At 35.7% G+C, this 24,902-nt stretch overlaps 1 protein-coding gene across 1 annotated transcript in view; it reads right to left on the reverse strand.

Moving 5' to 3' along the window:
• LOC127847188 (uncharacterized) overlaps positions 1–24,902 on the reverse strand; it is a 210,548-nt gene that overhangs the window by 81,231 nt on the left and 104,415 nt on the right. Inside the window, exons 29-31 of the mRNA XM_052378911.1 lie at positions 24,146–24,370; positions 22,395–22,489; positions 11,487–11,573 (exon numbers count right to left, since the gene is read on the reverse strand). Of these exons, the coding sequence (XP_052234871.1) occupies positions 11,487–11,573; positions 22,395–22,489; positions 24,146–24,370 (407 nt within the window). The remainder of the gene's footprint in view (positions 1–11,486; positions 11,574–22,394; positions 22,490–24,145; positions 24,371–24,902) is intronic.

Consider the following 24,902-nt stretch of genomic DNA (forward strand, 5'->3'; position numbering starts at 1 on the left):
CACAGTGCTCTGTCATATCTTACTAAGATGTACCTAGCAAGGGTCCTTATAAGATCTAATGAGAACAACTTTCTTACAGTGAGCTTTTGTGATTACATTTTGCACATTTTTAACTATCGTTCCTACATGATCCGTTATCAACATAAACATTGTTAATACTAGAGATTATATTTATTTCCAATTTATAAGAAACTTTGTAAGAAGATTGGTCTAAATGACAATTGGGAAAATTACAAAACTGCATTCAAAAACTTGGTTACCATGTCAAATTAAATGATAAATTTCTTAACATTCCCGAAGCAACATGTTTACCAAATCCTCATGGAACTTGCTTCGAACGCTGTGTAAATGGTATATCTTCCGAGTTTGAAAAGGGTTCAGGTCTACTGAAAAATATGAGTACCAGTGGGCTTAGACGTTTTCCTTATGCGGGTTACACTTTGAACAATCTAGAATTTAAATGTTCTGTTAAAGCATCATGAAACAATCAGAAACATTGTACTCATGATATTTAACTAAATACGCAATTGATTCTACCCGTTCCAAAAAACGACTTAAGGTGAAAGTAGTTTAGGGAAGAATCATTTAGAAGTGACTCTTGTTAATCGTTCGGTTCGTCCAAAGTGTTTAAATGTGTGTTTGATAATACCCTAGAGTGAAAATTTGCCCCTCTTTTATGGTTACTTGCTTGTTATGTATGGAGCAAACACTTAAACAAAGTTAGACAGACCGACATGAGCAAAGCAATATACCCCCTCTTCTTCAAAGGGGGGCATAATAATTAGCTTAAATATTACTGGCATGTGTAAAGTAATTTTGCAAACTGAGACAACAAATGACAACAACGATTGAACAGCAGTCACGTTGAACTTCGATTGGAAACCAAACGAGAAAGAGGATTTAACAATTTATGGTCAAGATGTGTCATAAACCGACAAATACGGTATAAAAAATGTCATAATTTTTGGAATTCCTGAAGTATGGTCGGACTCCAACATTTCAGAAAAAGGGAATCCAAAGAACTCCTTACTCAGAATTGTTAGTGTCGAACACTGAATCTGGACGATACTTTACCCATCTTAGAGGCTACACAGGCTAATCTGGGACGATACTTTACACATCTTAGAGGCTACACAGGCTAATCAGGGATAAGACTCTCCGTCTAGTCCGAAAACACCTATGCATTAAGCTCAGTTTTCACAGAATGTGGCTATATATCATTTCATGTTGGTCGGACAATGTGCTGTCCTAATGTGGCTATATATTATTTCATGTTGGTCGGACAATGTGCTGTCCTAATGTGGCTATATACCATTTCATGTTGGTCGGACAATGTGCTGTCCTAATGTGGCTATATACCATTTCATGTTGGTCGGACAATGTGCTGTCCTAATGTGGCTATATACCATTTCATGTTGGTCGGACAATGTGCTGTCCACCCACTAATACTGCAACAGAATATATATACGAGCATCGGTTCTAGCAAAGTGGGGCTTAATGCATGTGCGTATAGTGTCGTTCCAGATTAGCCTGCGCAGACAACAAAAGAGGACATCTAAGAGCATTGTTCTACAAAATTGGGGCTTAATGCATGTGCCTAAAGTGTCGTTCAGATTAGCCTGTGCAGATTGCAGAAGAGGATATCTGAGAGCATTGTTCTACAAAATTGGGGCTTAATGCATGTGCGTAAAGTGTCGTTCCAGATTAGCCTGCGCAGACTGCAGAAGAGGAAATCTAAGAGCATTGTTTTACAAAATTGGGGCTTAATGCATGTGCGTAAAGTGTCGTTCAGATTAGCCTGTGCAGATTGCTACATTCAAACTGAATGAATCAAAGTAGTGGAACCCGAAAAGTCAACTTTTTTGCCAGCCTACTTTGAGCCAACTATTTCTGACATTTTTCTTATATAATGTGTTTACATACACAAGTCTGCAGCAGATTTGCCTCTCCAGTGGAAGAGTATTCATAGTGCCATATCTCTGTGTTTTTTTTACTGATTATGAATTAACACAAAAAAATAATTATTAAGTATTTGTATTTATTAATATGTTTATACATATATCAAACTAAAATTATAATACAAGGGCTGTTTGTAAAACATCCATGCCCCCCATATGGGCTCTCCATTGTAGTGACAGCCATTGTGTGAATATGTTTTTTGTCACTGTGACCTTGACCTTTGACCTAGTGACCTGAAAATCAATAGGCCAGTCATCATCTGCCAGTCATGATCAATGTACATACAAAGTTTCATGATCCTAGCCATAAGCGTTCTTGAGTTATCATCCGGAAACCATTTTAATATTTCGGGTCACCGTGACCTTGACCTTTGACCTGAAAATCAATAGGGGTCATCTGCGAGTCATGATCAATCTACCTATCAAGTTTCGTGATCCTAGGAATAAGCGTTCTACAGTAATCATCCGGAAACCATTTTACTATTTCGGGTCACCGTGAACTTTACATTTGACCTAATGACCTCAAAATCGTTACGGGTCATCTGCGAGTCATGATCAATGTACCTATGAAGTTTCATGATCCTAGGCATAAACATTCTTGAGTTATCATCCGGAAACCATTTTACTATTTCGGGTCACCATGACCTTGACCTTTGACCTAGTGACCTCAAAATCAATAGGGGTCATCTTCGAGTCATTATCAATGTACCTATGAAGTTTCATGATCGTAGCCATTAGCGTTCTTGAGTTATCATCCGGAAACCATTTTACTATTTCAGGTCACTGTGACCTTGACCTTTAATATAGTGACCTGAAAATCAATAGGGGTCAACTGCGACTCATGATCAATCTACTTATAAAGTTTCATGATCCTAGGCATAAGCGTTCTTGAGTTATCATCTGGAAACCATTTTACTATTTCGGGTCACCGTGACCTTGACCTTTGACCTAGTGACTTATAAATCAATAGGGGTCAACTGCGAGTCATGATCAATGTACCTATAAAGTTGCGTGATCCTAGGCATAAGCGTTCTTGAGTTATCATCCGGAAACCATTTTACTATTTTGGGTCACCATGACCTTGACCTTTGACCTAGTGACCTCAAAATCAATAGGGGTCATCTGCCGGCCATTATAAATCGACCTACTAAGTTTCATGAGCCTAACCATAAGCGTTCTTGAGTTATCATCCGAAAACCATTTTACTATTTTGGGTCACTGTGACCTTGACCTGTGACCTGAAAATCAATAGGGGTCATCTGCGAGTCATGATCAATCTACCTATTAAGCTTCATGATCCTAGGCCTAAGCATTCTTGAGTTATCATCCGGAAACCATTTTACTATTTCGTGTCACCGTGACCTTGACCTTTAACCTAGTGACCTCAAAATCAATAGGGGTCATCTGCAAATCATGATGAATGTTCCTATTAAGTTTCTTGAGTTATCATCCGGAAACCACCAAGTGGACAGACCGACAGACCGACTGACATGTGCAAAGCAATATTCCCCCTCTTCTTGAAAGGGGGGCATAAGAAATGTTTTTTTACTGATCAGCTAGTTTTTAAGAAGCACATTTTTGAGTTGATGTAAGTAACACTAATAAGATACAGAACACACATACATACTAAATACACATCACACAAATATTAGTTTAAATCTATTCATTAAAGCTCAATTGCATCTAAAGCCTCAGGTTTATATAAACGCTCTTGAGTCTGTTTCCTGGGCCTAAAACCAGTACTTGATGTCCATGGGGGAGATCTAAAGAACTCTCCCTCGGCAGGGATCAAAACCGTAACCTCCCGGTCGCTAGTCGGACACCATATCCATTACACCATGGCGACCTACATTTGTAGGTCACACAAATATTACACAATACTTTTATATTTTAGTTATTTTTTTTTTCAAGAATGATATGATGTCAGTTTCAATGGCAAGATTGTGTCATTGGTAGAATACTGCTTCTACAAAAACACAAGAAATTATGCAAAATGACATATTTTACTCAAATCAATGAATGATCGAGTCAATGACATATTTTACGAAAATCAATTTTAAAATATGTCTTGTATTGACTAATATTGTCCAAAAGAAACAATGCAAAGGAGTTTGTTAATAATTATGGTGTCATATTGTTTTTTGTTGTTTCACATATTGGTTTAGCTTTTGCAGTTTTCTTAAAAATGAATTTTGAATGAGTGGCATATTTATTTTTACCTCGCTCTGTGTCAGTACTACATTACTCTAGTGTTTTCACTTTTGTCACATGATCTTTCTGATTCAAGGTATTTCCGTTGTAAAAGTGCATGCTTAAATCTTACTGTGATATCTTTAGAGTGACTCCTCATTCAAACAAATCTGGATCCCCATGCTGACTTTTTAAACAAAGGATCTCAAGTTTTACTATACAATTTACTGACGGTCCAATGCACTGGTGTGGGTTTTTAGCCGAACTAACGTTACAACACTGGTTTCACCAGTTTCATACTTGTAATTCCTTAACAACCAGCAAATTTGATGAATTGATATCCCCCTTCTCCTCATTGATTTATATAGACGCCTATGAAGTTTCATGTTCAAAAACTTAAATAGTTTCTGAGATATAGCTCTAAAAAGTTTGTGACAGACAGACGGATGAATTGTACTTTTAAATATAAAATGTCTGTTAAATGTCAAACAACTTACAAAGGCTGGTTTTGTAAAATAGTGTGGATATATTAGATTTGTGAAATGCTTGCATCAAAACTGTGAGATGGCTGACCCAGGCCACACGCAAAAACATTTACAGGTTTTGATAGCAGAATAACTCCATAATGTATTGCAGTATAACCACATGATTTGTCGCAAAATAACCTTTAATTTCAGACTCTGCCTACATAAAATGGGTAAGGGTGGTGGAAGAATGATAATTAATTAAAGCAAAGTTAAAAATGATTCTGTAAATTGCAGTGGAATTGTAAACTTGTTAAAATCAACTTTATACTTTTGAACCAAAATGTTTGCTCATGCCAATATATAAGGCAACAATTATTGCTTATATTGAGGTATAAAAACCATTGAAAACAAATGATAACAAGAGCACCGCCTTGCGGGTGCAGACTGCTCATCCATTTTCTTTTTAAAGGTGAAGGGACTCTCATTTTCAATCACAAAGGAGGGAGAGGTGGAGTGAAGAGGGGTGTATAGTGTGGGGGTGAGGACATTTATTACTAAAAAAAAAAATTGAGGGGGGGGGGGGTGTTGGAGATTCTTGGGTGCGATGGTTGGACGGTAGTTCAAACATAAATTAATAAAAAATTAAAATTTGTGTTTTTTAACCGTTTAAAAAAAATAAAATTTGGGAGGGTGGGGGTATAGTGTGAGGGTTTGGTGGTCATTTGTGAGATGACCTTAAAAAAAAAAAAAAAAAATTAGGGGGGGGGGTGGGATTCGGGTGGGGGGGGATTCTACGGTGTGATGGTTTGACGGTATTGCAAACATAAAATCATAAAAATAAATCTTTGTGTTTTTTAACAGTTTAAAAAAAAAAAATTTCGGGGTGGGGTGGGGTGGGGGGTGTAGTGTGAGGGTGTGGTGGTCATTTGTGAGATGATCTTAAAAAAAAAAAAAAAAAAAAAAATAGGGGGGGAGGGGGGGGGGGGGGATTCGCGGGGGGGGGGGGGGAGGGCACGGGGGATGGTTTGGGTGGAGTCTATTGTGGTATGTCAGGTAAGAGTAGTTTTGTCAAAGTATCAATCAAATCTAATCATTAATAAAGAAGTTATGGCAATTTTAGCAATATTTAATAATTTGACCTTGAGAGTCAAGGTCATTCAAAGGTCAAGGTAAAATTCAACTTGCCATGTACAGGAACCTCATGATAGCATGAAAGTATTTGAAGTTTGAAAGCAATAGCCTTAATAGTTAAGAAGTAATGTGGATCGAAACACAAAATTTAACCATATATTCTAAGTTACTAAGTCAAAAAAGGGCCATAATTCCGTAAAAATGACAACCAGAGTTATGCAACTTGTCCTTTTACTGTACCCTTATGATAATTTGCTAGTGTTCCAAGTATGAAAGCAATATCTATGATACTTTAGGGGTAAAGTGGACCAAAACACAAAACTTAACCAAATTTTCTAAGTATAAAGGACCCATAATTCCGTCCAAATGCCAGTCAGAGTTACATAACTTTGCCTGCACAGTCCCCTTATGATAGTTAATAAGTGTTGCAAGTATGAAAGCAATAGCTTTGATACTGTAGGAATAAAGTGGACCAAAACACAAAACTTAACCATATTTTCAATTCTCTAAGTATACAAAGGGCACATAATTCTGTCAAAATGCCAGTCAGAGTTACATTACTTTGCCTGCACAGTCTGCTTATGATAGTTAGTAAGTGTTGCAAGTATGAAAGCAATAGCTTTGATACTTACGGAATAAAATGGACCTAAACACAAAACTTAACCAAAATTTTCAATTTTCTAAGTATAATAAGGGCACATAATTCTGTCAAAATGCACGCCAGAGTTATCTAACTTTGCCTGCCCAGTCCCCTCATGATAGTAAGTAAGTGTACCAAGTTTGAATGCAATAGCATTGATACTTTCTGAGAAAAGTGGACCTAAACGCAAAACTTAACCAAAATTTTCAATTTTCTAAGTATAAAAAGGGCACATAATTATGTCAAATTGCATGCCAGAGTTATCTAACTTTGCCTGCCCAGTCCTCTCATGATAGTAAGTAAGTGTACCAAGTTTGAATGCAATAGCATTGATACTTTCTGAGAAAAGTGGACCTAAACGCAAAACTTAACCGGAAGCCGACGCCGACGCCAAGGTGATGACAATAGCTCATAATTTTTTTCCAAAAAATAGATGAGCTAAAAAATGTATATGCAGAAATATGCAAGTACTATACTGCCATAGATGATCTAGGAGATAACATAGCACATGTTTGTATTCTATATGATTAAACTATACATGTCAGTCAATTACAAATAATTTGCAAAGTATCTTGTGGAGCTTGCTTAAAATTGTATAATAAGTGTACGAACTGAATGTTCTAAAAACAAACCTCTTTAACCATTGGTGGGTTTTCATACTCAAAATACTTTTTTCCAAGTATATAATCACAATGATGGTATTGTTAAGTTGAGTGTGTGTTTCAAAAATCACTTTAAGGTTCAATTAAACATTTCTCATGATGATTAAAATCTTCCTTGTTGAGGAGAACACTTCTAGTTATTAACTAGTGGTTGAAGTATGCATTCATGACTCTGTATTGAACCACTTGAGAACAAGTTTACATGGAAGGCAGATTGTTTGCGTGAAATCTACTAATGTTGACATGGGAGGAAGATGCAAATAGCATGAACATACAAAAAACATGAACATGTGCACAATTATATCTGCCATCAATTTTCTCGCTGCATACAAGTATGGAAAGGAATCTAGGTCAAAACCTCTGGATAATACAGCTACAGTAAAACAACAAGTAAAACACACACCCTTGTTGACTGTGAGTACTTAAATAGTGGATGGCTGGAAATAGCAATTAATAACACAATGTCCCCCTATATGACGTTTGACCTTGAAGGATGACCTTGACCTTGACCTTTCACCACTCAAAATGTGCAGCTCCATGAGATACACATGCATGCCAAATATCAAATTGTTATCTTCAATATTGCAAAAGTATTCATAAAATAAGTGATTTGGGCGACATATATTTGACCTTGAAGGATGACCTTGACCTTAACCATTCACCACTCAAAATGTGCAGCTCCATGAGATACACATGCATACCAAATATCAAGTTGCTATCTTCAGTATTAAAAAAGTATTCATAAAATAAGCGATTTGGGCCACATATATTTGACCTCTGACCTTGAAGGATGACCTTGACCTTTCACCACTCAAAAGGTGCAGCTCCATGAGATACACATGCATGCCAAATATCAAGTTGCTATCTTCAATATTGAAAAAAGTATTCATAAAATAAGCGATTTGGGCCACATATATTTGACCTCTCACCTTGAAGGATGACATTGACCTTTCACCACTCAAAATGTGCAACTCCATGAGATACACATGCATGCCAAATATCAAGTTGCTATCTTTAATATTGCAAAAGTATTCATAAAATTAGCGATTTTGGCCAAATATATTTGACCTCTGACCTTGAAGGATGACCTTGACCTTGAACCTCTCAAAATGTGCAGCCTCATGAGATACACATGCATGCCAAATATCAAGTTGCTATATTCAATATAGCAAAAGTTATTGCAAAAGGTTAAAGTTGGCGCAAACAGACCAACCAACCAACAGACCAACCAACCAACCAACCAACAGACAGGGCAAAAACAATATGTCCCCCACTACTATAGTGGTGGACATAAAAATTGCATCCGTTTTCTGAATTAGTGGCTTGATAAAGATACATTATAATGTATATTGAGCACCTATTATACATATTTCCATGTGAGCTGGAAGGGTGTTAGTAGTGAAATTCTGTCTAAAAAAAGGACTTTTAAAAACACATGATGAGACAGCATACTTTGCACAAGAACCAGATTTTAAGATACGATGTATAGATCTGTATTTTAAAGTCAGTACTTAGTCACTAGCCTTGAAGGGGCAGTCAACCAGATTGACGAAAAAAGAAAAGTTCTAAAATACCGTTCTAACTTTAACCCTTCGAGTAACTTGCAGACTGTTCAGGTTTTTATGCTGTTCGCTGCTAATCAGTATCTAAGGGTTGAAAATGAGGCCTTTGCAACTTGCATCTTGCTAAATTGGAATTTAATTTAATATTATATTGTAAGAGACTACAAATGTGTACAAATATGTATCTAAGTTGAAAAGGGTTTTAAACAAGAGATTGGACTCTGCATTAGTCTGGGTCGAATGTAGGTCAGCGACAACAGCAACATGAGGTAAGGTTAGACTGATTGTGTTGATAGTGTTCAAGGACAACATCCATGCAAGTATGAAAGCTTTGTAGGAAACATAATTTATATTCTATGGAATGTGTCATTTTGTGTTAACCATGTAGAGATGGAAGGATGAGTCAATCATTATATACCTCTCAGTCAGTCAATGTTGGGGCATACACAATATTTTCGGATTTGGTCTACTTTTAATATATTACTGTAAGTACCACATACAATTTGGTGTTACAATCAAGATCAACGGAAATAACTACTTGTGAGGAGCGGCCAGCAGATCTGGTAAACGAAAGGGCATACTTAAATGATGACTGTAAAGGACCGATAGTTAAGAATTACATGTATATTTCCCTCCAAATTCATACAAACATTGCTGCTTATGACCAGAAAACACTAGTTGGACTGCCACGATCATGCTGACAAGCAAAACTTAGAAAGGCAATATACATGTTATAATATTATCTGCAACTTAGCACTTTTTTAAATTGCCATACCCTTAAGGATGTTTCCTATTGATTGTTTATATTTGTATGACAGGGACGTTTTGCCTAACTGCTCCAGATAAGTCAAATAGAAATGTAATGAAATAGATTGTGGGTAAATGACATGTATTATTTTACAAAAATCAAAAGCATCACTTTACAATAAAAGAACAAAACCAAGAAAAATGCACTATTTTGGCATGTTCAGGAAAGCGCTTTTAAAAATAGACTTCCACTGTATGGTTTGGGATTCTGCATTCAAGCAGTCTTTTTTATGTGCATGTACAATTTCAACAACATTTTTGGGGGAGGGATTCTCGGTTTTATGCCACGGATGAATGTCCAGTACTGCGCTGCAAAACAAAAAGATTCGTAAAACTCCCGCAAAATTGCCAAAAAACAAACATTTGTTAGAGCCATTCTGAAACTCCAACTGCGTCGCAAAAACACAAAATTTGTTAACCCTTTGCATGCTGGGAAATTTGTCGTTTGCTAAAATGTTGTCTGCTGAATTTGTAAAATTAGCATTTTCTTCGATTTAAAAAAAAAGAATACTATCAGAATAGCAAACAGTTTTGATCCATATGAGACGCCACATTTTGGACCCAAACTGTTTGCAAAGGCCTTCAAAATTCGGTTCCAGCACTGAAAGAGTTCAAACTACCAAAACAAACATTTGTTAAAAAGCATACATGCCAAACGTCCCTATCTTGGCGGGACAGTCCAGCTTTTGTCCCGGCATCCCGATATGAGACGATTTGTCCCAACATTCGTTAAAAACAATGTAAGGTCTATAAGTTCCCAATAAAATTCGCTTTTCAAGCTCTTTCTGGCTAATCGCTAATCCCTTTATTGCCCCAAATTAACAACCCACATCTACTACTCGATTGCACAAGTGTTGTTTTTGACACCTCATCAGCGATTTATCGGCAACTTATTGATTTAATAAACATTCACACCATGGACCGGCATGGTGTTTTTATGATAGGGGTTGCTAATTGCTATCGAAAGATGTATCATACAGAAATTAATGCCACCTGCATTTGTATTTTATGGCCCAATCATGTCCAACGATACTATTATCCTGTGTATTATACAACCTAAGGTTATAAATCCTGTAAAAACACCGATTTTGTACATTAAACACATCCGGTGTTTATTTCCGGAAAATGGAGAGCGTCTGTGTTCACGAAATTCTGAACACACATTTATCGTCAATATCGGGCAGAAATTTAGAGTTTTTGTAAGTAATATACTGACTATTGATTTGAGTAAAGAAAAGGTGGAATGATTGATCGTTTCAGGTGTCCCGCTTTTTGGTAAAAGTCCCGACAATTTGTTATGGAAAGTCCTGATTTGGACCTGAAAAATTCTGGCATGTATGGTTAGAGAGTTAATCTGAAACTCATCCAAGCGCACGTGTGTTAGTGGTCAAAACTCAATTCACAAGATTACTTCACGACAAAACCTAGCCAGACAACCACACTGATACCTTCTGCTTTCTAAAGCTCAACTTATTCGCTTTCGCCATCTTTTTCACGCTATTAACCCCGTTGTCCTCCTGGCTTTTTTTTGCGACAACGTCGCTATTAGTTTTAGACATCGACTGGACCAGTTTTCCGGAGAGCAAATTCGGACTAGTGGTCTTGCTCTTGGCAACGATGTATTTTTTCACTGGCGACTCTATCTCCAGGGATATCGATGACATTCCGGATGGCACTGACCCCTGGGCAGGGGAGAGGGCCACAGGCGGTGTTGCCGAGGCCCCAGGGGGCGGGGACGGAGTATCGTCCCATTTTGTGACCCGGAAATGGGTACCCTTCAATGTTTTAAAAGATTTTACATGTTAACTGTGGAAGCATTTTTGTAGTATTTTGAAGTGATCTTTTACCTGAAGTTTAATACCAAGCCTTTTGGGAATTTTTCAGAAGGCAATTAAAAAATTTTTAATTGTTCGTTGATTGGGAAAAATTCCTTTTACTGGTCCCATATCAAGATGGAAAATAATCTGCTGGATCTGAAAGTTATTGCAAGGGCTGCTGGAGACTTTCACCCTCAACTTTTTAAGTTTCTACCCTTACAAAAACAAAAACAACAAATAAGTGTCACTTACCACAGGCGTGGTTGTGTCCTTGGTTGTTCCTTTCCCATCATCATATCCCCACCAGGAAGGCATGTGGGAGGGGTTCACCTTGGGCACCTATAACAAACATCATAGGACAATAAAGGGGCACCTATAACAAACATCATATGACAATGAAGGGGCACCTATAACAAACATCATAGGACAATAAAGGGGCACTTATAATCACAAATAGGAGATACGTTAAGAACACAGAATGAAAAACCAATCAAACTACACATTTTTATTGAAGAAAATTGACAACCTTACCAAACAAGCTAGTATTGAAAACACTGCAAGCAATTTGTAATAATGTACCATAAATGTCAACAGAAGATAGTCCAGATGTCCTAAACACTGCAAGCAATTTGTAATAATGTACCATAAATGTCAACATTAGATAGGCCAGATACCCTAATAAAACAAACACACACAAACATGCACATACACACACATTTATTATGCGATTTTGCTCATTATCAAACTCGACTGAGATCTTGTGGCCATATAGCTAATCAGAAACTTTGATAAAAAATGCTTGAGAAATGTGAATGCTAGAGTGTTTACAAACCAAATGTGGACGGACGGACGGACGAAGGACAAAGACCGAACCTAAAACCTCACCTGAGCAATCAGATGAGCTAAAAAGCGTGTTTTTTTTCACCGATAAGAGCTATTTTCCAACCTGTTCAAGATATCAATGAAACCAATGTCTTGACTAAATTTCACCACGATTATGCAACAAATGTGACTTCTAGAGTGTTCACAAGGTTTCTCTTTAGTCATATAAGGAAAACGCCCGCCCACCAGCCCGCCCGCCCGTCGACATTCGCCAATCTAATAACTTTTTTTTCAAAACCTGGTTAATAAAACCAATACTTTCAACAAGTTTCATGATGATTGGGCAAAAAATGTGACTTCTAGAGAGTTCACAAGCTTTTTTTTTCTATATAAATATAGAGAAAAAAGCCACCCCCCTGGCAGTCATGTTTTTCAACGGACGGGAACCATTTTTGAACTCAAATCTCTTATCTAGGAAACAAATGTTCTAACCATATTTCTTGAAAATTGGCCAAAAATGTGACTTCTAGAGTGTTCACAAGTTTTCACTAAATACATATACAGAAAACTGCCCCACCCACTGGCGGCCATGTTTTTTCACCAATCTGGACCATTTTCCAACTCGTCCGAGATATTAATAAAACCAATGTTTTGACCAAGTTTCATGATGATTAGGCAAACATATGACTTCTTGATGTTCACAAGCCTTTTTACGATAAAAATATAAGGAAAACTGCTGTGCCCATGGTGGCCATGTTTTTTTCACCGATCTGGACCATTTTCGAAGTCATCAGAGATATCAATAAAACCAATGTTTTGACCAAGTTTCATGATGATGGGCAAAAATTTTAGCTTCTAGAATGTTTACAAGGTTTCTCTATAGCCAAAGAAGGAAAACAGCCCCGCCCACTCAGGTGGCCATGTTTTTCAACGGACCATAACCACTTTAAACTCAACCAACATATCATTTAAACAAACATTTTGACAAAGTAACATGAAGATTGGGCATGAATGTGACTTCTACAGTGTTTACCAGGTTTTTCTTTTTTATGATCTAGTGATGGAGCTTTTGCCCTAGCATGACCCAGTTTTGAACTCAATCAAGATATCATTGGGACCAATCTTACGACCATTTTTCATGAAGATAGTACAAGGGATGTGGCCTCATGAGTGTTTACAAACCAAATGTTGCCAGACGGATGACGGACGGACGAACGACGGAGAAAGACCGATCCTAAAAGCTCACCTGAGCAATCATGTGAGCTAAAAAGAAACAAGAAACCATCGGAGACGGGTGATGCTCCCCAAAGTTTGTTTTTTTTCACAATATTGCACTATATATTCAGATAAAAGGAAACGTCTTGAGGGCACAGTAGTTGGGGGGGACAAGAAATTTTATAAAAAATTTCAAAGGGCCATAACTCTGTGAAAAATCATCTGACCAGAACCCGCTTGCATGCACATCTCCTCTTGGTAGTGAAGCTTCTCATAAAGTTTCATTGAATTCCGTTCATTAGTTGCTGAGAAATAGCCCGGACAAGAATTGCACTATATGTACAGTTAATCGAAAATTTCAAAGGGCCATAACTCTGTGAAAAATCATCTGACCAGAACCCGCTGATAATATGCACATCTCCTCTTGGTAGTGAAGCTTCCCATAAAGTTTCATTGAATTCCGGTCATTAACTGCTGAGAAATAGCCCAGACAAGATTTGCACTATATGTACAGTTAATGGAAAATTTCAAAGGGTCATAACTCTGTGAAAAATCATCCGACCAGAACCTGCTGATAATATGCACGTCTCCTCTTGGTAGTGAAGCTTCCCATTAAGTTTCATTGAATTCCGGTCAGTAGTTGCTGAGCAATAGCCCAGACAAAAATTGTGCACGGAGGGACACACGGACGGACAGACAAAGCGGCGACTATATGCTCCCCCCAAAATAAATTTTGGGGAGCATAAAAGGTAACAGGGCTGTATTTTATACTTTATATAAGCAATCGTGGTAATGTCACAAAATATAACGATAACAAGAGAACTCTCCAAATTAATCAATCGTTTCGCGTTTATAACGCTTTATAATGTTAAGGTTTTTAAATCGTCAAAGATGCATATAATGGATATTTAAGAGCATGGTAAATGTTCAGTATTACTGTTACCTGGCAAATTTTACAACTTTGAACATTTGCAAATTAAAAACAATTATTTTCAACTTTGTCGATGTAAAAACACGTAAAATGTCCCAGAAATACATGAAAGGAAATTGCTTTGAATACAAGTACTGTGTCTAAGAAAACGTTTTTGGTGTAGAATTTGACCTTACTCGACATTTGTAAGTTTTAAAAAATTAATAAAATCTTGGGAGCATTTGTGAATAATTTCCGGCCAGTAAGCCAGAATGAATTAATGGATTATTATTATTTTTGAAAAATACCAAAACTGCCTAAACTAGAAAATGTGCAATCATCAAAATGTTTATCCGTTTACAATAACAGATATTTTAATTGACTGTCTATTTTTGTAGTATAGCGTAAACAAAATACTCATACTGCATTTGACAAGTATATTGACGCAGGATTGGTTTTAAAACAATGTCAATTGAGTGAAACTATTGTTTTTCCGGTGAAAAGGCTAAGTGGTCAAAACAATTGTACACTCTTTTCTTGGTAAGAAACAATATATTTTGTATTTGGCACATTGCCAGCTGAGTGTTAATACTTTAACCCATTTATGCCTAGTGGACTCTCCCATCCTTCTAAATTGGATCAATTTTAATACAAAATTAGGGATGTCTAGTATATTAGTTTCTATATTTAGAGTATTTCTTACAGAAATACCTTTAAGGAAACAGCGCAAACCCTGATGAGACGCCACATCATGCGGCGTCTCATCTGGGTCTACGCTGTTTGCCAAGGCCTTTTTTCTAGATGCTAGGCATAAATAGGTTAAGGCTATTTTCTCATATTTATTTATTCATATTGCATCTGTGTATTCGTATAGTTTATATCATATATGTATTGTTGTTGCCTATGCTGATAAATTTTTGTTTACAAAATACATTGTTTTTTGTACTTGAACTTTAAACATGTTTAAGCATTGGGTTTTACAAAAGCCGTTGTTCCAGCTGGGCAATAAGGACCTCTGTTTTAATGGCGGACATGCACAATCCATCTCACACAGTTTCATGGTCTGTGTTTGGTCAGCCTGTCTGAACATTGTTATTTCAAGGCTATCACATTTATTTAGGCTAATTATTCTTAGACCAGAAATACCTTAAAAAAAGATATTCATGCACACATGAAAGGTAAACAATAGATCCTTAATGTGTTTTAGAAAAAACATTATAGATACCATTTTTAATTTATTTCATAAGAAGAATTACACGAGATTGGCTAACATATTTAGAATGATCATGATAATTCACAAGGCGAAAGCTTATAGAGTCAAATAGCTATTTACGGGAAACAACAAAAACAGCTCTTATAAAGAAAGCGGGTATAAATATTTTAACGTGTATGGATCATTTGCGTTTAGTGTTTATTTCATTTTCACATGGTGTTTCTGTTTTTCATCTTTTGATACATTATTAAAAGTATCTAATTATGAGAAATAAGTTACCAAAACTAGAGTAAAACATTGTTATTGATCTGGGTATGATGCAGCTAAGAACTCCATCTATAAAAACAACTATGATCTCTGATCTGATTGATAAAGCTGACTATATCGTTCAACACTCACCAACATTAACACCCAAAATCTTATTTTAAAAGAATTTTATTTATTGTTGAGACTTTAATACAGTCAAACCTGAGAACAGCGGTCAGTCAAGGGAAATGACCAAATTGGCCATTGTCCACAGGTGACTGTTGTTTTCGGATCACAATGTTTAGATGGTTGGTCAGTTAGGAGTATTTCTACGTCGTTACCCCACCCAGTCGTTTGCATACAGTGTGAAACGAAGGTTCATTGCCAATAACTAAGCCTAATAACATAATTAACTTACATTAAAAATACATTATAATATCTTATAAATTGATTTAATTTAATATTTTTAAACTAAATAAATGACTTTATCAACGCAAGTATACTGCAAGTTGTTTACTCATGCATCTTGTTCATTCAGAAAATAAAGCTTGTCACATGCCATTGAAGTCACGACCAAACAAGTCTTACAAGGGACAAAATTGTCACAAAACCAGGTTTTCATTGTGAAAAAAAATCTAATAAAGGGAGAAAACTCAAACTGAACTTTTGAAATGAACAAACAAAATTAACCCCCTTTGTAAGTTTGTTTAAAAAAAAAATCTATTTTTAGTCGTGGCGACCTTGACATTGGAGATATTGACGTGATTCTTTCGTGCGACACACCGTCCCATGATGGTGAACAAATGTGGCAAATGATTTTAAAATCTCACAATGAATGACATAGTTATGGCCAGGACAAGCTCATTTATGGCCATTTTTGACCTTTGAACTCAAAGTGTGACCTTGACCTTGGAGATATCGACGTAATTATTTTGCGCGACACACCGTCCAATGATGGTGAACAAATGTGCCAAATGATTTTAAAATCTGACAATGAACGACATAGTTATGGCCCGGACAAGCTTGTTCCGCCCGCCCGCCAGCCAGCCCGCCCTCATTCGCCAATCTAATAACCAGTTTTTTCCTTCGGAAAACCTGGTTAAAAAGCGGATTCGCTGTCATAAACTGATAGTACGTTTATTCAATAAATCCTACAGTTGGTATTACATTCATTGGGATGTATTTTTAAATAAAGATTGTAACGTGTCATTGACGTCACATTCAAACAATTATAAAAGCGGATTCACTGGCATAAACCGACAGTACGGTATAAGTGCATCGTTCTAATTCAAAGAAAAAGACGCCAAAATCTGGTTAAAAATATTTAGTTTGTTATAAAAATTGCAATTCTGTATACATTTTTCCTGAATAGATAATCACTAATCCTTTTTATCACCTTCTTATAACAACACTCAACAGCTTAGTGTTGTTTTAACATCTTATCAGCTATAAAGATTTATTAACTTTGTCACGCGCTCATGCTTTGTCGTTATGAATGCAGCCGATAATTGCTACTTATACACATTCTTATTGTTATGTGCACCTGTTTAGTTCTTGTTCTTAATTTCGGGACTCAAAACAACTGATGCGTGACCGTTGTTATCAGTTCCAACATGACTTTTGATCATAGAACTATCAAAGGCAATTACCAATACCAGATGCTTTACCCGCAATATAGACGGACAAATGATGTGCTGTGTTTTAAATTTTCGCGAATCGAAAACTACTGTTGCTTGACCATTGTTTTCAGTTCAAACATGTCTTTCGGAGTATAATAAAGTGGCCGTTGGCCGTTATGGACAATTTACCGTTATTCTCAACTGTAATATAGAGTGATTTTCACCGAAGGGGAATCCAGACTGACCATTGTCTGCAGTTGACTGTTATTCTCAAGTGGCCGTTAGGTCATTTTCTACTGCACTGGCATGACTGAAAAGGGTGCTGCTTTCTATACCAGTCAGCGGGTTATAATTTTTAAACAATTTTATACAACAATATTTAAAAGGGACCTGTTCACCATTGACTTCCATCATAAGGCTTTATATAACGTGCATTTTCTTAGTATTATCGGTATCTAAATCTACCAAAAACATTTTCATTTATTATGGCAAAGTTGGTTTTTGGTATGTTTATTAACCCTTTACCACTTAGATACGTATTTTGATGAATTTGTAGTCCCTTACAAAGTTAAATTTAATTAAATACCTTTCTTACAGTTGAATTCAAGTTTTAAAGACTTCATTTCCAACCCTTAGATACTGACGAGCAGCAAACAGCATTAAACCTGAACAGACTGCAAAATTTCACTTTGCTTCTTATAGGGAAAAGGGTTAAGCACTAAAATTGATTTTCTCCTTTCTCAATTGATTTGATGTTGATTTCTAACTCTGAAATGCAGATGAATATCACATGGGGTTTACTAAGATCCAGATCTAACACAATTGTGTGACTGACTTCCTTAATTATGACATGGTTGATTCTGAAGTTGACATTTTTGTCCTACATATTGCTCGTGATTCTGATAAGAAATTCTGAGTTGTTAAAATTTGCAAGCGATTGTATAAAAAGAAGTAGCCATTAATTGTTTCAAAACAAGCAAAATGACATTCAGTACTAAGAAAAATATTGGATCATTTATGGACGATCATCAAACAAAATCATTACAAAAATTGGAAATATGTGTATGAGTTATTGTTTGACTGTTTGTTTAAAAGTTTAAAATCCTCAGTTAAATGGTAGCACATTGAATTTGGCTTTCAAAAGTTCAAGATCCAGCTTTTTGGACAAGTCATTTTTATCACTATTTTTTCTTGCCTTAAATATTATCTTGCACTATAACTCCAAATATTGGACATTTGTTAAAATTAAACAAAACAAAAACTTTTTTTAACATTTGAAAATATGTGAACAATGCCCTTTTACTGACCACATGTATATAAATTGTCACCCATTCTGAGAAAACGGTAATTACCCTGTCCTCTGAAAAGTGTTAAACACTCTATAAACAATATCTCATTGTTATTTTTTATGGACTTTGTACTTCATTGTGTTTTTAAGTGGATTTTCTGCTTAACAGGGCAATATAATTCAGCCATTACCAGTTATAAGTAAGGTACATTATTATACTAATTTAAAACTCTGCGTGCCTTCATGCAACACATTTAGATTTTTATAACATCGTCGTATTTCATATTAATAGTCAAACTCATAGTGAAGACACAACTTTTTAATCAGAGGTCAGTCCACAATATCTATTGAAAATGGCAACATCTGTAGATTCAGTTAATGACAGTTCAGACTTTGTGAAGGACTATTCTTGTGTTGCTTGCGAAAGTAAAAATATCGAAATAAGTGCTGATTTCTTTTGTGAAACATGTTTGAAGTGTTTCTGTCAAACATGCCTTTATCACCACGATCAAATGTTTGTAAACCATGTAACATATGGAAGAGGAGAATCAAATAAATGGCCTTTAACAAAGACAACGGAGGATTTGCTACTGAAATGTGATGTTCACAACAGCGAGACACTGAAAATGTTCTGCCAGGACCACAGTCAGCTGTGCTGCTCTGATTGTCTTTTAGTGAATCACAGGTAAGTGACACTATTACACACTTATAGGAAGTTGAAGGTGACCACATTTGTAAAAAGTAGGTGGATAAAACTTGTATCAATACAATATCAAAATTAAGAAGCAGTTTCATACGCGTAGTTTACTTGTTTAAATCATTTTAATAATTGTTTTTAAACAATTATTAAATATTTTATATTAGAAGACATTTTTTTCCAGACATCTAAATCACAAAATATGTTTTTTTTGTAGTGTAAATTTTTTATTTTATAAGGGTTTTAAACTGGTAGTAGACTACTTTAGACTAAATTAGACTCAAACTAATTATAAAAACCTTTGTTGAAATATAATCAATTCGACCAATTGTTTGAATTTCACCGAGATATTTTTTATGTCAATTTGATAATGGATAGTAAGGATTTATGTTGCTATTTCAGACAATGTACGAATGTGGCTCTAATTTCTGAATCAGTCAAAAATCTGTCAGTGGATATCCGGCAGTTGTCAAACAAAATTCAAGTAATTCTTGCCGATCTAAATAAGTTTAAGAGATCACAAGAGGCAGGCATTCATATCGTGGAGGGATCATATAGCGAAAAACTGCAAGAAATCAGAGATGTGCGTAAGAAATTAAATGCTGATTTGGATGGACTAGAAAATTCAACTTTGAAAGAACTAGATACAATAAGGTCTACACTGCAAACCTCTCTCAAAAAAGATGTTGACAACTGCAGCCGACTGAAGTATGAATTGCAACAACTCAGTGAGGCTGTACAGGGCCTATGTGATAAGAGCAAGAAGGACATTGAGTTCATAGCCAGCAGGAAATGCTTTGACAAGATACTCGAGTCAGAGTCATATCTAAAGGAGAACTCAGTCAAGGTTCAGAGTTCCATAATATTCAAGGCAAACATTGACATTGACCAGTACCTGACTAAACAGCCCAGTCTTGGAAAGATTCTCACACTCAAGATGAATCCAAACCAGGTGTTGACAGTGAAGAGAAAGTCGGAATATAATGTGAAAATATCAAGTGACACAAAGACTTGCTCTATCACCGGCATTTGCAGCCTGCCTAGTGGTCATGTCATTGTTGCAGATTTCAGAAATAAGAAATTAAAACTGTTGGATCAGAATTACAATGTGTCCAGTCATTGTGATGTGGCTGATTCTCCTTGTAACATTTGCCCAATAACATCCAGTGAGGTGGCTGTGACTCTTGGTAAATCTGGTGTGCAGTTTATGTCTGTGAGCAATGGGCAGCTGGTGAAAGGGAGGAAGTTAAAGTTACCACATGTTGCTAATGGCATTACCCACCATAAGGGAGCATTGTATATCACGTCTGGCCGAGCTCTCTACCACTACACACTGACTTGGGCACTTGTGAAAATGCTTTATGAGGATGGATCAGATAAACTTACTGGTAAATGTATTGTAAATATTGTTGAATATTGAACATATGGAACATATTGTAAAAACATATGTATACTAGTATATATGTAAATATTTAAACATACAATATAATCGCTACTGTGGATATTTTAAACTATAATGAACTTTGAGGAGAATTTTTTTTAAGTGTTAATGTCTTTAATAATCATGTGTTAATACATAACATGTTCTATGATTTGTAGTGCACTTATGTGCAGTGAGTCCTACTGGTGACAGGATCTATGTCACCAACCACCACCAGCACAAGGTGCTCACACTGGCCACAGATGGCAGCCTGCTATCAACGTACACTGACCCTGAACTGAATGAGCCCTCGAATTTACATGTCACACCTATAGGGCAAGTCATTGTCGTTGGATGGCGCTCCAATACTGTCATTCAGATGGATCGTGAGGGGAGAACGAAACTGGCCACTCTAGCTTCACAGAAAGAGGGAGTGAGCGACCCTTTGTCTGTCTGTTACAACTCCAACAGTCACCAGATCATCGTGGGGATGCAAGATAGCAATAAAATCATTGTTATGAAATTGAAATAGCACTTCTAGTGGAACAAACATTGCCTTAAACGCTGTTATAAATGTAATTTCAAATTTTTCTATGAATGACGCATTAAGTTTAACAACTTTATTTCTAGGTCAAGAAATGAACATATATTTTTTACTTTTAATGACATTTATTTTCAAATGAAATGTTTAATGATCGTAAGATAGTACAATGTATGACAACTATCTATGGTGATGATGATTTGTTCTTTTGTCTCGCTTCATGTCAGTTTCGCCATGTAAACAAATCTTATAATTAATATACGGTTCCATGTGTATTATATGTTAAGCAATTATTGAGATGCATTAATATTATATCATATATATATCTGATCAATATGTTGAATTATCCTATTATATCATGTATATATCTGATCAATATGTTGAATTATCCTATTATATCATGTATATATCTGATCAATATGTTGAATTATCCTATTATATCATGTATATATCTGATCAGTATGTTGAATTATCCTATTATATCATGTATATATCTGATCAATATGTTGAATTATCCTATTATATCATGTATATATCTGATCAATATGTTGAATTATCCTATTGTATCATGTATATATCTGATGAATATGTTGAATTATGCGTTAGCAATTTTTTTTAGAAAAATATATTTAATAATTTATGTTTTCTTTTTCAATAAAAGTTTTTCTATTTGGTACTTGTGCCTCTGAAAGCCTATTTCAGTAATCATAATACAAAACTTCTGTCTTAGAAGAAACTTAAATTCAATAAAATATTACAATTAGTTGGAAATGTTACTTGTACATTAAATGATTATTCACTTTCCGCCTACACTGGATTTTTGTTAAGAAGAGACACCACTTTCCCAGAGCAAAGCTCAGATTATTCAATAGTACAGGGGAAAACAAGGCCAATCACACAAACCTTTATAAATAATCACACAAAAATGGTATAACAAATCATACAAACCGGTTTAACCAATCACACAAACCGGTTTTACCACACAAACCAGTTAATAACCAAACACACAATCAGTTAAGACCAATCACACGAACCGGTTTAACATATCAAACAAACAGGTATAACCAATTACACAAACCGTAATGACCAATCACAAAAACAGGTTTAAACAATCAAACAAACAGGTGTAACCAATCACACAAACCGGTTTAACCAATCAAGCAAACCGGTATGAACAAATCACACAAACCGGTTTTAGCTCGAATGGCTTCTCCTTCTCCGTCCATCTTGGAGTTGCTTTCTCTAGTTTGAACTTCTTCCGGATTACAGAGTTTGGAATGTAACCTAGAATGTAACGAAACAATTGTCTGTTATTTCATAACGATTTTAGATATTATCCAGCTATATGATATTCCATAAATGCTCTCAGAAATGCAAATCATATTTTAACTAGTCTGCAAAATCAGGGGTTTTCCAAGCCATTTTTGGAAAAAGAGTCTGGGATTTTTTTTAAGCGATTGAATGGAAAATTTTGAGGTTTTAATTGGCAAAATGGAACAAATTGGATTTTTTTTATCAATAAATATTTACACATCTTAACATTTTCCGGCCATTTTTTTCGAAAAAAATGCATTTCACGCTAAAAGTCCACAGATTTGGGAAAAAAACTTTGTTAATATAACTCAGCATAATAATATACATTACGAGAACAAAATCATATTAATTATAGTTATACACTTTGTTAGATGTTTATGATTTTTTTTAGATATAATAATCATTAGACACTTCTTTCTATAAACATTTTTGTTTAGAATTTCCAATAAGGATTGGGGCTGTTTTCTTTGAGATCAGGTCCATTTTATGGCCTTTTTAAATAACAGGAAAACCCCTGAATATTATACAATGGCACTTTGGATGTGTCCTGTGTTAAGCAATTTAAAATCTGCAAAATCATTATTATTTGTGGAACATTAATTTCGGTTGATTACATTGGTACACCGATCCACAAATTTTACTAAAAACATATTGGAAATTGACCAATGCAAATAAGTCTTCTTTTTACATCAGAAATCAAAATTTTAAAACACAAAATGTTGATGACTACAAATGATTTTACTGTATGATACACAAAAGAACATAAGAACAATGTGCTGGCAATTATCATATGACAAAATGGTGATGTTTACAATCCAAGGTGAACAGGAATGAATATGTCACCTATATCCAGGGATAAGTGTAAGTATTTAATGGAAACAAATACCAGATAAGTCTTTTGCACAAGGTTCCTGTAGCAATCACGATTAAACAGAGCATTTTTATCTTAAAAAATAGCCGTTTTTTTTCTCCTCAAATTAGAGAAATTTGCGACTCAAATCAAGATTTAGGACTCTAAATCTTCACATTTATAAAAACTTTCTGACTCATTTTTTAACAATTTTGAAAAGATTGCAAGTAATATTTCACAATTTTAACAAGTTGGCAACTCAAACTAGAGCTTTGTCACAGACGTGACGAATACCCCCACATGCCGCATTGACACAGAATATTTTGCATGTTGTCTTTACAAAAAACAGCGGACACCATGATCAATGTTTAAACTAGTGACATTGTGACCTAGTTTTTGACCCGGCATGACCCATATTCAAACTTGGCCAAGACATCAACTAGATACAACTTCTGAATAAGTTTGGTGAAGCTCGGATGAAAACTACTTGAATTAGAGAGCGGACACCATGCTCAATGTTTAAAACGCACTAAGTGACCCCGTGACCTAGTTTTTTACCTGGCATGACTCATATTCGAACTTGACCTAGACATTATCTAGATACAACATCTGGCCAAGTTTGGTGGAGATCAGATGAAAACAACTTGAATTAGAGAGCGGACACTTAATACAGACCGACTGACAGACATACAAGCTCACTCCTATATATACTCCCCTAAACTTCGTTTGAGGGGATATAATAAAAAGGTTTAAACTAAAGTAATGAGGACAATTACCATCGGGTGCTATGATTGGCTCCTTCTTCAGGAGATCCCTTTCCTGTAGCAGCCTCATCTCTATCGGTCCCTTGGGCAGGTGTGACTCCAGGGCCCTTATTGCGACCCCTACTTCAGACGGGCACACCTGCAAGAGGTTTTCCGAATCAAAGAACTCGAGCTTTTGTGAGTTTTCAGTGGACTCTGGTGATTGATTGGAAGTTGGTGAAGTATTCACTGACTCGGCTGAAACAACAAAAAAAGAGCTATTTTACACTTTTTAACTCAGAAGCAAAGTGAAAATGACTATGCGCAAACAGCAAAAACCAAAACAGCCTGCAAGTAAATCGCAGTCTGTTTAAGTTTTATGCTGTTTGCTGCTCATCAGTATCTAAGGGTTAGAAATGAAGCATTAAAAACTTAAATCTAGGAAGAAAGGTCTTTAATTAAATTTAAATTTCTTTAGGACTACAAATGAGTCATATAATAAATGGTGAAGGCTCAAATAACCTATGTGTTTTTTCACCACTTTAGGAATGGGGCGGGTCCCACACAGGCTTATCAGGGACGGCACTTTCGTCCATGATATTTTTCATTTAAAGGAAGCCTTTTCTTAGCAAAAATCAAGTTTGCGGGTAAAGTGTTGTACCAGATAAGCCTGTGCTGGCATTAGACCCTGTTTTCACAGAGAATGGTCGAATTGTGCAGTAAAGAGCAGCAAGCCAAACATCTGATTTTGTTACTGAAAAGCATATAAAATAAATAAAATTTTGCCTAT

Source organism: Dreissena polymorpha, chromosome 10 (assembly GCF_020536995.1).
Source record: "Dreissena polymorpha isolate Duluth1 chromosome 10, UMN_Dpol_1.0, whole genome shotgun sequence".
Classification (NCBI taxonomy): Eukaryota; Metazoa; Mollusca; class Bivalvia; order Myida; family Dreissenidae; genus Dreissena; species Dreissena polymorpha.